The sequence below is a fragment of the Rhamphochromis sp. 'chilingali' genome (assembly GCF_963969265.1).
Source record: "Rhamphochromis sp. 'chilingali' genome assembly, chromosome: 2".
NCBI classification, from domain to species: Eukaryota; Metazoa; Chordata; class Actinopteri; order Cichliformes; family Cichlidae; genus Rhamphochromis; species Rhamphochromis sp. 'chilingali'.
The window spans coordinates 53920717-53934583 of record NC_137930.1 but is presented as its reverse complement, the minus strand read 5'-3'; the positions used below and the strand labels follow the sequence as shown (position 1 = coordinate 53934583).

Sequence of the window (13867 nt, the reverse complement as noted above, 5' to 3'; positions counted from 1 at the left end):
CTGTAGTGTTGTTGTGCAGAAGTTTCCTAACTGGACTGAGCTTCAAAGGGCTCTAAAACTTATATATTTTCCCCACAACTCATTTCAAGGTCTCTCTGAAAATTGCAGCTTTTTTTCAGACCCAGTGATCTTTGCGCCTCATTCTCCCTCCTGATTTATGAGCTTGTATTTTTTTTCACGTTTTATTATATCTGTCTTCTCCTAAGCTTTTAAATAAACAACATACCAAACGTTTTTCTTTTACTGTTTTTACTACGATTAGTACTACTACAACAGCAGCTGTGGTATTTTTTTTGTGGTTATTATTTTTTGAATGAACAAGGTTTCTGTACAGCTTGTTCAGCGTGCTCGCAGTGTCATTCTGCTGTCACAGATTACAGTGGATCTCATTCTACAGGACAGTAGAGCATGTCTCAGTATCTGTGTAAAATATCTCAGTGCACTCTGAACAATTTCACCCTCTTAGGTTTTTAAAGATTCTCCATTTTCATATGAATAAGGCATTTTATGGCCACCTGAAGGAAATTCATATTCCATTCTCTATGAATGACACGCTGCATACAGCTAGATTTACACGGACATGCAAGGAATGCAGTGTGTCAGTGCGAGGAATGATGATATTGGATATTGTATAACCCATGCTCTATTTTTACTGTAATGGTACTGTTTGGTACTGTTTGTCTGTTTGCTCAGCAATGCCTTTTCACTTGTTTATCATTTCTGTCAATATAAATATATAAATGCATCTATCTGATTTCTTTACCTTCAAAATCACACCATAATGAATATTGAATTGAATATTAGAGGAAATAAGTAAACTTTTCATCTTTTTTTTGTTTTATTTTTAAATAATGATTTTCTCTCCTTCTCTGTTTCTCCCGTCTTTCCTTTTGCTTTTTCTCAGCGCCACGGCAACATATCGAGGACAGATCCTTTTCAAAGACACGCTGGCCCAGCAGCTCTGTGAGCAAGGAGGTGAGTATCAGGGATGTTGCATGCATACCTCTCTTTGCAAACACATGCATAATGAATGCGTGGGCTCTTACAGATATATTTTCTATCTGTGCATAGTACTATATGTTACATGTGCACCAACTTATATGCATAATGCTCCTCTGTCTCACTTCCTACTACTGTCTGTCAAATTGTATGCATATATTATCAAAATATGGCAAAGCAGTTGATGCGCGATTCTTCATGACTGTGCCATTGCAGCACTTCCTGGCTTTCTTTCTGCCTAATGATGCAGCCAGAGTCAGAGATATTCGGGTGTCCTATGTTGCCAGCTTAATTTCAGCTTATGCTAAACTCAGTAACCCCCCACCCACCCCCCCTCTCTCTCTCTATGCCGGAGATTTGTGCTTTATGGCCAACACATCTTACATCCACTTTCTGTGACAGCCTTAAGTAGCTATTGACAGACAGTGCAGTCCCACTCTGCACGCTGAGTGTGTATAATTGCTTGTTTACAGGAAAGAAGCCTCCCTCCTCCTCACTCAAGAACTCCTCCTTTTGGATCAAAATTGGACTTTAATGCTGAAAGTAGAGACGTACAGTAACTGCAGTTGAGGGTGTTTTTGCTAACTGTTTCGGAGTAAGAATTTGAGCTGCATGCTGAATACTTACAGGAGAACTTGGTCTTTATTAGATTAAAAGTAATCGTTGTACTTGGTCTCCGAGGGCTCTTTATTACAAGTGCACATCCCAGTAGGGATGCAGCACATGCCAAGCAGAGAGTGTTCAAATTCATGCCTTCATGCCACTTGGAAGAGATGAGGCACAGAGCCCAGTCAGCCCAGTCAGGCCTGGAAGAGCGACAGAGAGAAAGAGCGACAAGGCTCCTCTCCTTTGTCTCCTTGCCCGAGAGCTCATCCTTTCACTCCCAGTGACACACTGCCCCAGTCTTTTCCCTCTGCACATGAAATATCTACAGCCAACAACAGTCATTTACTTGTTTAGTGCCAAGGCCCCGCGGTATCACACTAACACACAGCTACTCACAGCAGACAAGCTGAAAAGCAGAGATTTAGACGTTACAAGGCCTTGGAGGACACAAGCTGTAAATGGAAATGGACAGAAAAACCAGCAGTCAGGTAACGCACTAAATGCAATCTTCAGGGAACGTGTACAGGTACGACAGGGAGAGAGGGAACCGAGATCGGATAGAGGATGGCGAAAGCGATGAGAGGTACAGGGGAGAGGTAGTCGAGGAATTGTAGGGCTATAAATTGAAGGTGTAGCTAAGACGTTTGGTGAAGGAAGATAAAAGGACAAAGATGTTGGAGATGACGAGACGATGTTGATGAAAAGCTTGAAGGTCATATATTCCAGATTTAAGTGTTGGGCAGAGAAGGAGAGGTAATTAAATGTCATCACCAAAAATAAAGAGTAGATTTGAATGGTTGTCCGACCTTGTTGCAGGCTAATTGACAGCTAATGGGGCATCACTCATTGTGATGCTGCACTAATCCCGAAAATCTGAATTATAAATGAGAAATGAATCTGGCACGGGCAACAAAAGTCAAAAGGAGACAAGGAGAGAAATGAGGGAATAAGTGAGCTTCTGATTATTTTCTTTACATGAAATGATTGAAGCTGATTTTATACAGCTATAAATGCAGCCATATAAACTGCATTTATGTAGTGATTAGTGATTTTCTCTCAAAGTGCTTTTACACCCACATAAACACATTCATCCTTTTTTATTTTTTGTCCATACGGCTCGCTCCATTACACATACACTCAAACACCGGTGTCATTTTGGTGTTCAGTGTCTTGCCCAAGGACATTTTCTGAGCCGCGGGACACATCCTGAGCCACAACCACCCCCGCTTTCGTCTCCTTTGGGTTGTCCTAACGCCGACGAGCATCATTTTTCTCTTCACCACTGACCTAACTCACAGCCAGTCAGATTCTGTTCCCCTTTACAGACCAAAACCTGCCACTTCAAAAGAGCTGTGTACCTTTAAACACACACACACAACTGCAAGGTTCAGACATTAAAATGAAACTTGAGAACTACTTTGACCTCACATAAACCGTGTGGTTATAGAACCAACGCTGTTTAACATACAAAGTATTATCATGCCAAAACCAAGTAAAAAAAACGCTGAGGAGACTTGGACATAAATCATGGTTACTGTCTCATTTTCCCCAACAAAATCCGAGTTACCACCAGGTAAGACAATTGCCTCTAGAAAAAACCAGAGGTTTTTTTGCTGTTTTCAGTGGCAAAGAAAGTGCAGGGGTGTGTGTGCGTTTGTGAGCAAAGTTACTGCAAATCTCCACATTAGCATTCAAAGTGAAATAAAAGATATGGGGCCAGCTCAAGCCACTTTAGAAGTTCATATGCTTAAGACTCCAGCTTTGAAGAGCTGAAGAAATGAAAGCTATCTAAAACAGGGTTATGATCCACGGAGGAGGGGGAGGGAAGTTGAAAAAGAGAACGTAAGCATAGACGGAGCGAAGCGGAGGGCAGGCAATCAGAGCCGATCAGCTGGGGCGAAGACTTTAAGAACAAATGGACAGATTAGCTAAAGAGCTAGAAAAGAAGGTCAGAGTTTGAATTAGATGGCCAACACAGATAATTCAAATAAATTCTAATGTAAATATACGATTTAAGGATAAAGAACGGAGACGGGCGATATAAGCCTTAAACCCGAGGTGGAACGCCTGATATGCAACACTTTGCTTCTCAGTAACAGAAAGCCCCCCAAAATAGCCTGCTAAGACATAAGCAAGGACTGGATTTGTGTGTGTGTGTGTGTGTGTGTTTGTGTACATGTGTGTAAAATAATCTGTCTAGCAGAGTTGGGGGATGCCTGGTCCCCGACACACTGCTCCCCCCTGTGCTTACAGCTCCTTTCTGCTGTGCCAGCACACTTCTCTACCCCATCCCTTCAATCTGCCTCCAATTCATTCCTCTAACATCCCTTCCAGTTTGCTTTGATCTACACCCCATTACTTTACCCCAACAACCTGCACGGGGGGGGGAGAATCCCCATATTTTGTTTTTATATGTGGATTCTGAAGTCGAGACGTAATGGGAGTCTGACAAATTCTGCTGCAACCAAATGAAATGCTCAGCATGGCGGAATAGTTTGTGACACCAATCAGCACAGGCTCTTAGAGATGCTTTAAAGAATGATGTGGCAAAATTCAAATTACTCCTACAGCTTCAAATAACTGAAAGTATAAGAACAAATTGGGGGGGAGGCATCTAATGAGTGACCATAGAAAGACTTATTAGCGGCCAAGGTGGGGGATGAAGAAAGGTAGGGGAGGGCTACGAAAGGGTGCTCTCTGCTAAAGGGTGGAGTCATTGAGGATGTTGAATAGCGCTGTAGGCCGTCCATTAGTTCTATCACCTGACAGCAGGGCCTGCAGTCCCTGCTTTCTGCACAGCATCCCCAAGTCGTCTCATTTCCAGCAAGAGAATAAATCAGATCTTTATGGGCCTGGCCAAGTGCACTGCACCCCAGATGGATTATTAAAGGGACATATAACTCAAAGAGGCCACTGCTCCCTAAGGGGTGCCTGATCACAACGCAACAGGGAAGGGACGGGTGGCCTAGCCTCTCCCACCTCCTCGCCACCCACCCAGTCTGCCAGCCAGCCTGCTTCCCTGGCTGAGTGCCATCTTTCTTGCCATTCCATATTGCTCAGTAGCACAAAAAAATGTGAGACCTTGGTTGTTGGTTTGTCTCCCTCGCTTGGCCTGCTGACTCCCTCCTGTAGCCATGTTTTCCCATATTTTCTGCTCTTATCTGTTCTTCTGAATTAAAAAAAAAAAAAATCTTTTTTCCAATTTTTGTTGTGTAGTTTTTGCTGGAATTACTTTCATTGCTAAACATTACCAACTGAGGGGGGATAACATGTTAAAGAATAATGCTTCTAACACACTGACAGGAACAAGAAGTCAAATAAGCCTCTCTTGTTTTATGATTTTATTCCATTTTGGTGAAGAAGCATGTGTAGCGAAGAAAAACAAAGATAACGTGGGCACCGAGGTGTGAGTCTTACTTCTTTGGTGGTTCAGACCGTAGACCTGTGATTATTGTAATAACTCCAATTAGAGCTCACTCGGCCACCCTGTTTTTGCTGAATGGACTGGAGTGGCTGCTATCTAACCTTGGAGAAGCGCCTCTTTTTAGTCACCGCAGATCAAAAACAACAGCTTCCTGCAACCTGGTGCATTAGTAATTGCAACCACCGGTTAGACGAGAGCGACATGACTTCAAATGCACTTCGCGTCATCAAGGATGTGAGTCAGTCGAAGGGGGAAAAAGCGCAAATAAGATGAGAACAAGGGAGTTTGGAAGAGTGGATGCAGTTTACAGGGTGGGGAGAAAAGAGGAGCAAGAGGAGATTAGAGCTGGAAGGCGAGGAGACGGAGGGGGAGAAGATTTAACGTGACTTGTGCCCCGCAATCTTTGTGCCAAGATGTCTGAGTCTGCCAAAGCTTATGCTCATTTAGTCCCCCATTGTAGCACCCCAACCCTACTCATCAGCACCCATGTGCTTTGAGCACTGGTGCATTTTACTGAAATGGCACTCTTATTTGTTTCTTCTGTTTATTTGTGTGCACAAGTGTACATGTGTATTACAGAGAATATCAGAGAGGGTTGGGTCAGCTGTGGAAGGCAAAGTCATCTGTGTATGTGTGTGTGTGTGTCTCTGCATGCCTCTGTGTTTAAGCCCTGGCCAGGGAGATACAGGCATTAGCAGAGATGAGCTGCTAATAGAGGAGGCAGTAATTGAAGTCTTTAAGAAAGTGAGAGGGGATTAATCCAAGTGAAATGAGCACCACTGTCTGCTCTCGATGCGCAAAGGGTTAGGCAGGGAGAGACAGGACGGGTGCGGATGGAGGGGGGTGAGAAGGAAAGAGAGATTGTGATAGAAGAGAAGTGAGAGAGACAGCAGGAGAGTGTGATGAAGCAGGGAGAAAGAAAACTGTAAATGAGGCCTTTTTGGAAGCTTCAAGGGATTATCCACCCAAAAAAAAAAAATTCTGGGCCTTTCTCCAGCCAAATGGCCTCACTAGATAGACTGGAGGAGATTTAGAAGGGTTTGTTTAAGCACGCAAGAGAGGAGAAGACTATACAGAGCAGAATTATCCACCAACCAAGCGTTTGTGACTGTATGCCTGTTTGAGAGGATGGATTACGAGGAAATGAGTTTAAGTACGTGCTCTTTTCAGGTTGAATACGTAAGATCAGCACATGGCCGTGTAAACTGAGCACACAATCGTATGGATCATTTTTATTAGAGGTTAATAGGAATGTAAAGTAGATACAAGAAGCATGAAAGAGTCACACATGCTTGAACTGATGGCTTCTCTAAACATGTTCTGCATCAACAGAGACCGGAGGATTAGAAAAGAACAAAATAAGATGGAGAAAGGGGGGGAAACATAACCCTTTGATCTGCTTTTAATGGGCTGCATCACTAAGCTGGAGCTCTGGCCTTAGCTAAGCATCAGGGGCCACTAGAGCAGCAGCAGTGGTCACAGTCACTGAACCAGCTAGCTCTGTCACACAGGCCACTTAAACTTCTACAGTCAGCATGAAACTTTGCCACCACTGTATGAATCGTAAATCCACTTCTAAAAGCCCGGCATTTGGATCCAGTGGCGAGAAATGAGGGCAGCTAAAGAAAGTGAAAGCTGAGCTTAAAGTAAAGACGTTTCCAGAGCCATTACAATTGTAAGAACACTTTTTTTGTATAATCCCTCATCTCTCGATTCAGGTTCCGTTGTTTATAAGGGGCTTTTAGGTGGGCTTTCTCGAATGCTTGAAAGAGAGTCTTAAGTAACTCAAAGTTAAACTTTGGAACAAATCCACGCTGTGCTATCTTAGACCACCTTATCAGGTGGACAGGCTCATCCTGGATGAGAATACAGCTGGTTATGTTTCATAAGTCAGGAGTAAGGTTGTCTTAAAACCCCCCACCATCCCAGAGCAGAGTAAAATAGTGCAGCGGAATTGGTGAGATCAAAGCCTATTTGCAATTTAAAAGTAGAAATGAATCTCGCTAAGTTGCATGATAGCTTTGATCAACTTTGGAGATTTCCTTAACCTGATAAAATAAAGGCGTGCAAACGATTGCAGTTTGCACCAGTATCCTTTTTAATGCACTTCTGAGTTTATGCACAACTTTATTTGTCACTTCTTTCCTGTTTTTTATTAAAGCATGAGCACCAGTTAGTGAAACAAAGCTTCCATTAAGCTAATCTATCAAACCTTTCCTCAGTTTGATTTCTAAAGTTTTAAATCTCACTGTGTGTCTACGTATTTTGCCTCCATCTGTTTCAGCACAAAGGTCACATCAAGGCTTTGCGACTATTTTTTTAAGACCCATAGTTGATTCATTAAATCCTAACAGTCATGACTTCCCTCCATTCACCTCCCGCCTCTTCTCAGAGCTGCGTATATACCCCAGGAGAGATTGATGGTTGAGTGTTGAGTCTAGGCAGTGGCCACAGATTACAGCACACAGGGCGCCTCTGGGGAGGAAGGCGGTTAATTGCCATTGAACCATTAATCATAACAGCCCAGCCTTTCATTACTGAAAGGAATTAACATCAGTAGGCAAGAGACTGCAGCCATGGCTGACCAGGACACAGCGAAAGTTTGTTTCACTCAGAGATGATCGCTCAAGATTTGTCCATTTTCCTAGCTTCTTCTGACAAATACACACGTGTGGTCTGCGTGTTTAGTTTTGTCCATGATAAAAACTCATTAATACACCAATTCTTTAGCGCTTCAAGATCAGTAAGCTTCTGCTAGATCCAGATGCAACATGATAACAGACATGCAGGTATAGCTTAGCAACACTCACTCTGCTCTTCTCTGTCTGTTTCAGCTCCAACCGAGTCCCCACTGAGACCGAGTCTTGGTCAGTCTGCATTCCACTTCTTGCTATTGTTTTTTAAACTAAAATTGATAATGAAAAGTATCGTACAGACGGTGTCTAACAGTGAGCATGTGCTTCATGTGTGTAGTGGAGCTTCATGGAAAACATGCTGTGCTGCGTGACGACTTTGACTCCAACCTACAAGGAGAGCTAGACCCCAGCATCTGGTAGGTTAAAAGGTTATGACTCCTCTTGTAATGTTGGGGTGCAGTCACTGTCACTACTTCTGCACTGCAGTTTGTCTAACAGCTCGGCTTCTCTTCTCTCCTCTCCTCTAGGTCTGAGTGTAGCAACTGTGAGGTTGGAGAGCAATGTGGCGTACTGATGCATGGCAGAGCGGTCACTTTCTGCGAGCCCTTCGGAGAGCGCGAGCTGGTAACTGCCATGTTTTACCACATTGCAGCCGCTGTACATTTTACGGCCAATTGATCACACATCCAAAGCAACCACACAGTCGCCACAACTACACTGACAGTAAATTACACCATGCTTGCTCTAACCACAGTTGAGTCTCATGTTTAAATTTGTATATTCCATGAACACTGTGCACACGCTGCTAACGTAGGAGATGCTTGATTGCGGTGAAGGAAGGGAAATTTACCTGACCTGGTTTTTCTCTATGGGACTTAATTTCTGTGGGGATTAATTCAGGAGTAAGCAAGTACCAGATTTTGCAGTTTGTTTAACGTGTAAGTAAGAGCAACAGCATTTGTTAACATTTGTTAAGCATATGTTAACTGATAGTTAGATGAAATCAATTCAAATATGTTTTCTCAGTTTTTACCTCAGACAAAAACAACTAAAAGTGAACACTTCCAAATAAAACAGTCTCGTACATGCCTCTTGAAGCATCCTTAAGATGTGCAGGAACAGAAGTACAAAGTAGTTTTGGTGTATTTCATGATTTCTTTGTTCAAATTAAATTTTTGATGTCAACACGCCACAAACATCCTCTTTAAATCCCTTTTAAAAGGCTGCTTACTACGACTGCTTGCTTCTAGTTATCTACCAGCAACCTGTTCAGGATGCTGAAGCACCTGTTTGGCATTTATCCTTTTGCTAAAACTTCTCTTGCAAACTGCAGCACAGCAACTGTTATACTCTGAACACACTATTGTACAGCAGAAAACAGCAGATGCGTTGGGACACAACAATCGTTTCCATGCTCTCTTCCTATCTTTATAAACTCGATTTCAGACTGTTTATTCAGTTGTAGGAGATTAAAGCCAGGCTTCAGCATAGAAGTATTTAGTGGCTCGTGATGCTATTTACTTCTCTGATAAGCATTTGCTTTGTCTGTCACTCTTCCAAAATTTTTGATGCCGCTGCCTGGCAGCTCTTCTGTCAAGCGCAACAAGCGTGCGCAACCAGAAACACAGAAACATTTACACACAGTGACAAATAAAACAACATCAATAATGGCAGCATACATTCATGCACACTCAAACAGACGTTTAAAAGATAAAGTGGTTTAAGGTCTCAAATGACACCAGTGTGATTACTCTTAAACTGCTAATCCAGCACAAAAGATTAAAGAATTCTATAATATATTTACAAAGCATAACTTAATGTAACTATTTATCCGCAATATCCTAAATTGCCTTGTGTATCCTCCCCAGACTACTGCACCTCTGAACACCAGCACTGCCTCAGTCCTGCAGTTTGCCCAGGGTGAGTATTAAATCTCCACATTGTAGACAATAACTACATTCAGACAGCTTATGTGTGGGATATTTATTTTAACCTTGGTAGCCCTGTGTTAACCAGTCAGTGCAAGGATCCCAATGGCATCCTCAGGAAACAAGCATCTTTTCCACTGTTAGATGTCAGGAAGCCAGCCTGTACAAACTGTATTCGACCCCCTCCCCTCTCCCCCGTCACAATAATGAATGATTTACAATATTCTGGAAAGACACCCAGAAGGCCATGGCAGAGTTTTTAGAGGTGCTGTATTTTTCATGTCCATTACATGCATCCGCCAGTTCTCATGGGAACGTGACTAGGAGGAAATAAGAGTACATAATGTAGAGCATTCTGTCTGGCTGCACTCTTGCTTGAAGGTCCTCAGTATGAATTTGTGTTGCGTATTGAACAGTTCAGTAGAGCAGTACTGTGAAGTGGCAGCGGGTTAATGCATGGCTGTATTCAGCGGGGATGTAACAGCACGGCGCAACATTTTGGAGGCATGGACAATACACACCGTCGGTAAAGTGGGAGGAGGGGGAGAGGAGAGCAAAGGTAGGGATGCTGTGGGGGTTACCTGTCTCCCTCCATTAGTAGCCTTTGACCCTCCCTAATCCCGCAGCACCCACACGACACCATATTTTAAAGCGGTCCAATCCCTCTCTGACTCTGCAAATAGAAATGCGCAGCAATAATGACACACACATACACGCACGCACACAGATGAACAGTTTCTGGCTGGAGTTAGTACTGTCGTCATTCTGTGACTTCTCCAGTCATTTCTGCCCAGCCCCGTCATTCAGCTTCCTGATGTCACTGAGCCCTGTTAAGCTGCTGATCAGTTAGTTCCACCATGACATCATTTAGACATTATTTTCCATTAATGGAGGCGATGTGGGAGCAATCACTGGAAAGACAGCCATTGCGCATTGTGCAGCCTCACATGCAAAAGCTCATTGGCTGGCTGGAAACAGCTCAGCTGATGAAAAATAATAGCTAAACGGCACATTTTGGAGCTTCACCCTCAACACGAGTGTTGACGATCATATACGTGTGTCCTCTGCTGATGTTTCGTTCCTCAGGCTCAGGCTCCTGCCGCTTCAGTTACTCAGACCCCAGCATCACTGTGTCGTACAGCCTCAGTGGCAACACCAACGCCTCAGATGACTGGATCACACTGGAGAAGATCAGGTATTTTTCCTCCTTTTCTTCCTTGTTCCTCATCCCATCCCACAGTCCTTCCATCTGTTACAAACACCCGCCCTCTTTTTTTTCCCTTGTTCACACCTCCCCCTCTTAATTTGTCATCCCTCTCCTGTTTGCCTCGATGATCCACCTGTTTTTTAATCCCTCTCTCTCCCCGCCTCTCTCTGTTTTGTCAGCTTTCAAACATAAGCATAATGTAATAATAGACTTCTTAATACAGTATTTAGCAGCACTAAGTGGATGTTTTGCTTTCACGTAAACACTTCAACTCATTCTGAAAGCTTCTTTTTAAAGCTGCTGTGTCTCTCCTTATTTGGTTATTTCAGCTACTTTGAAACGATTGATGATTGTTATTTACTGTGTAAATATTGAACATCATTTCAAAACCACGACTTCCACATTTAGAAAGTCACCTGTTTTTCTATATTTTATTTTCCTCCAGAGCTCCTACCAACAGCAGCACCATCATCCACCTGCTTCCACTTCCACACTCCGCCAGAGCCGATGGAGTTCGTCTCCGCTGGTCTCAGGAGGCCCCCCAAGGCCCTGAAGGCTATGAGTCCTGCTGGGGGATGGACAATGTGCTTCTGGTCAACGCCGCCCACAGGACCCCCCTGATGGAGGAAAACTTGGATCCTCCAGACACCGCCAACTGGCTCTTCTTCCCTGGAGCTACTGTCAAGGTACACCAGTCAATCAATGCACACTCAAGGATTTTGTTTCCCAGTCATTTGCTTAGAAATGTGGTCAAATGCTCAGATAGATTAAGATTATCTTAAATATATTAAGCAAGAAACTACAACAACTCCAGTATGAAAGCAATAAATACATGTAATCATGTGGTTGTATAAGTGGCACAGCGTCCTATTTCTCATCTGTATTCTTATTTTCCAGCATGCCTGTCAGTCAGAAGGCAATGCCATGTATTTCCATGGTGGTGAGGAAACTGGACATAGCTTTGCCACCACCAGGGACATTGATCTGCACCGTGAGGAGGGACGGAGCTACTGGGAGGAAGACTTTGAGAGCCCACCGTTAAAGTAAGTCAAAGTAGCGAGTCATTTGATTTATACCTACCTTAAGAAGGAGTTTGATCCACTCCAATAAAGCTGAAACAGTAAACTGAACTTGGCTTCCAGACTAGACTGTGTCATTAAAGGATTAAAAATGTCCATTCCCCCTTTACTGAGTTATTTGATTTATATTTATCTTAATTTGGCATCTTTTTTTCTCCTGTTGTTTCTTTCAAAGGTAGAGAAACAAAGTGCTTTACATACAGCAACACAATCAAGGAAATGTCAAGTCAAGATGAATGAATAAATAAAGATTTTTAAAAGCTTTTTTAAAGGATACTGAGAGAGACTTTACTGACAGGGAGTTTCATCCACCGCAATAAAGCTGAAGCAGTAAACTGAACTTGGCTTCGAGACCAGAGTCTTCTCTGTCATTAAAGGATTAAACTACAACGGAGCCAAACCACGAAGGGCTGAAAGAGAGTCAACAGAATCATAAATGGCTATCTTATGCACGATGTGATTGGATCAGAGGGACGGGATATTACCAGATAGATATTACTGTGTCTATGTATACACATAAATGCACTGACACCTGTCACTTGTCATATGTCAAGCGATTAAACATGCAGCGTGTCGCACAAGATCAAGTCAAGCATGGGGGCCGACACAGGTGAACGCCGTGCCTCTGACTGCTACAGAGATGGCAGTCCATCTGTTCAGAGTAACACACACACACACGCCGGACAGCAGAGAGCACTGTCTGAAGCGCTGCAAGAGGAAGAGAGATGAAAGGAGAGAGATGATAGATGGCGTTACTGCCAGGGAGTGATTAACAAGCTCCATGCACCGTGTCTGTCAGCATGTTTTTCCATTAATGAGAAGGACTGCAAACAGGAGTTTGCTTCTACAACCGCCCCGCACCTTCACACCTCCTTGCTGCATGCCAACATGCTGCACTGCGTGCTAGCTCTCACCCATCAGGCGTCAGGCACTGAAACATGTGTGAAGTAGGCAGGGAGATTTTTTTCTTTTTTTCTTTATTCATTTTATTTTTTCACGTTGAAGGTACACTCCGCTCTGCCAAGTGTCATTTAACTTAACACTGGCAGTGACAAAGACACAGAAAGTAGGGAGTGACAGAGGGAAAGGGGAGAGGAGATAGCAGCCGGCTTCTGTCAGAACTAATGAGAGTCCTCTCTCTACTGTGCAGAAATATGTTTGTGCATGCATGTGTCAGTGCGTCCTGCATGCCTCTACCAAGTGGCTTAAGCCATATTTCTGACACCGTGTGTTTGTTTAGTAGTTGTAACTCTTTCCTGATTTCAGCAAAACTCCAGAGGGAGATGCAGGACTTTTTAAAATTATTCACAAATTTTAGTCACTGCTTATTTTTCCTTAATAACTCTACTGCATAATGGTTAACACAGTTCAAGACGAGGAGGAGACACAAATCCCTGCGAGTCAGCAGAGGGTTGTGTCAGGAGGGGCATCCAGTGCCAAATCAAACATCTAAGCCCTTTGAGAGAAATAGAGCTGCCTTTTTGATGTAAACCTTTTGTGTTTAGATCAGTCTTTTTCTTACAAACCCTTCACTCCTTGTTGTTTTTCACTCAGCTGGGACATAGAGGGTGCCGTCTATGGGACCCAGTGTGGAGAGATTGAGTCGGGCTCAGCGCTAGTGTTTGACAGAGAGGGCCGGAGGCGAGTGTGCACCCCCTACCTCGACACCACGTCTTACGGAAACCTCCGCTTCTACTTTACCATGGGTATGGAAATCCTCCATCTGTATACTCTCTGTCTAGCTGTAAGTAAAACTGAGTCAGTTTTTATTTATGTAGCACCTTTCAAGATAAATACCGCAAAGTGCTTCACAAGAAGAACATCAAAACAGAAGCTTAAGCATCAAAACAAAAGTTACCCAGAAGCAAGTTTAAAAAGAGGAGTTTGTAGCTGCTTTTTAAAAGAGATCACAGAGTCCACAGAACTCAGGCTCAGAGGAAGAGAGCTCCAGAGTCTGTAGTTGCAGTTAATAAACCACGGTGTGCAAG

General features: G+C 43.4%; 1 protein-coding gene across 2 annotated transcripts in view; it reads left to right on the top strand.

Moving 5' to 3' along the window:
• reln (reelin) overlaps nucleotides 1-13867 on the top strand; it is a 103828-nt gene that overhangs the window by 58653 nt on the left and 31308 nt on the right. For both annotated transcript variants that reach the window (XM_080875776.1, XM_080875775.1), the window contains exons 4-12: nucleotides 905-975; nucleotides 7864-7896; nucleotides 8003-8081; nucleotides 8193-8289; nucleotides 9534-9585; nucleotides 10680-10788; nucleotides 11246-11486; nucleotides 11698-11843; nucleotides 13434-13585. In XM_080875776.1, coding sequence (XP_080731902.1) covers nucleotides 905-975; nucleotides 7864-7896; nucleotides 8003-8081; nucleotides 8193-8289; nucleotides 9534-9585; nucleotides 10680-10788; nucleotides 11246-11486; nucleotides 11698-11843; nucleotides 13434-13585 — 980 coding nt within the window. The remainder of the gene's footprint in view (nucleotides 1-904; nucleotides 976-7863; nucleotides 7897-8002; nucleotides 8082-8192; nucleotides 8290-9533; nucleotides 9586-10679; nucleotides 10789-11245; nucleotides 11487-11697; nucleotides 11844-13433; nucleotides 13586-13867) is intronic.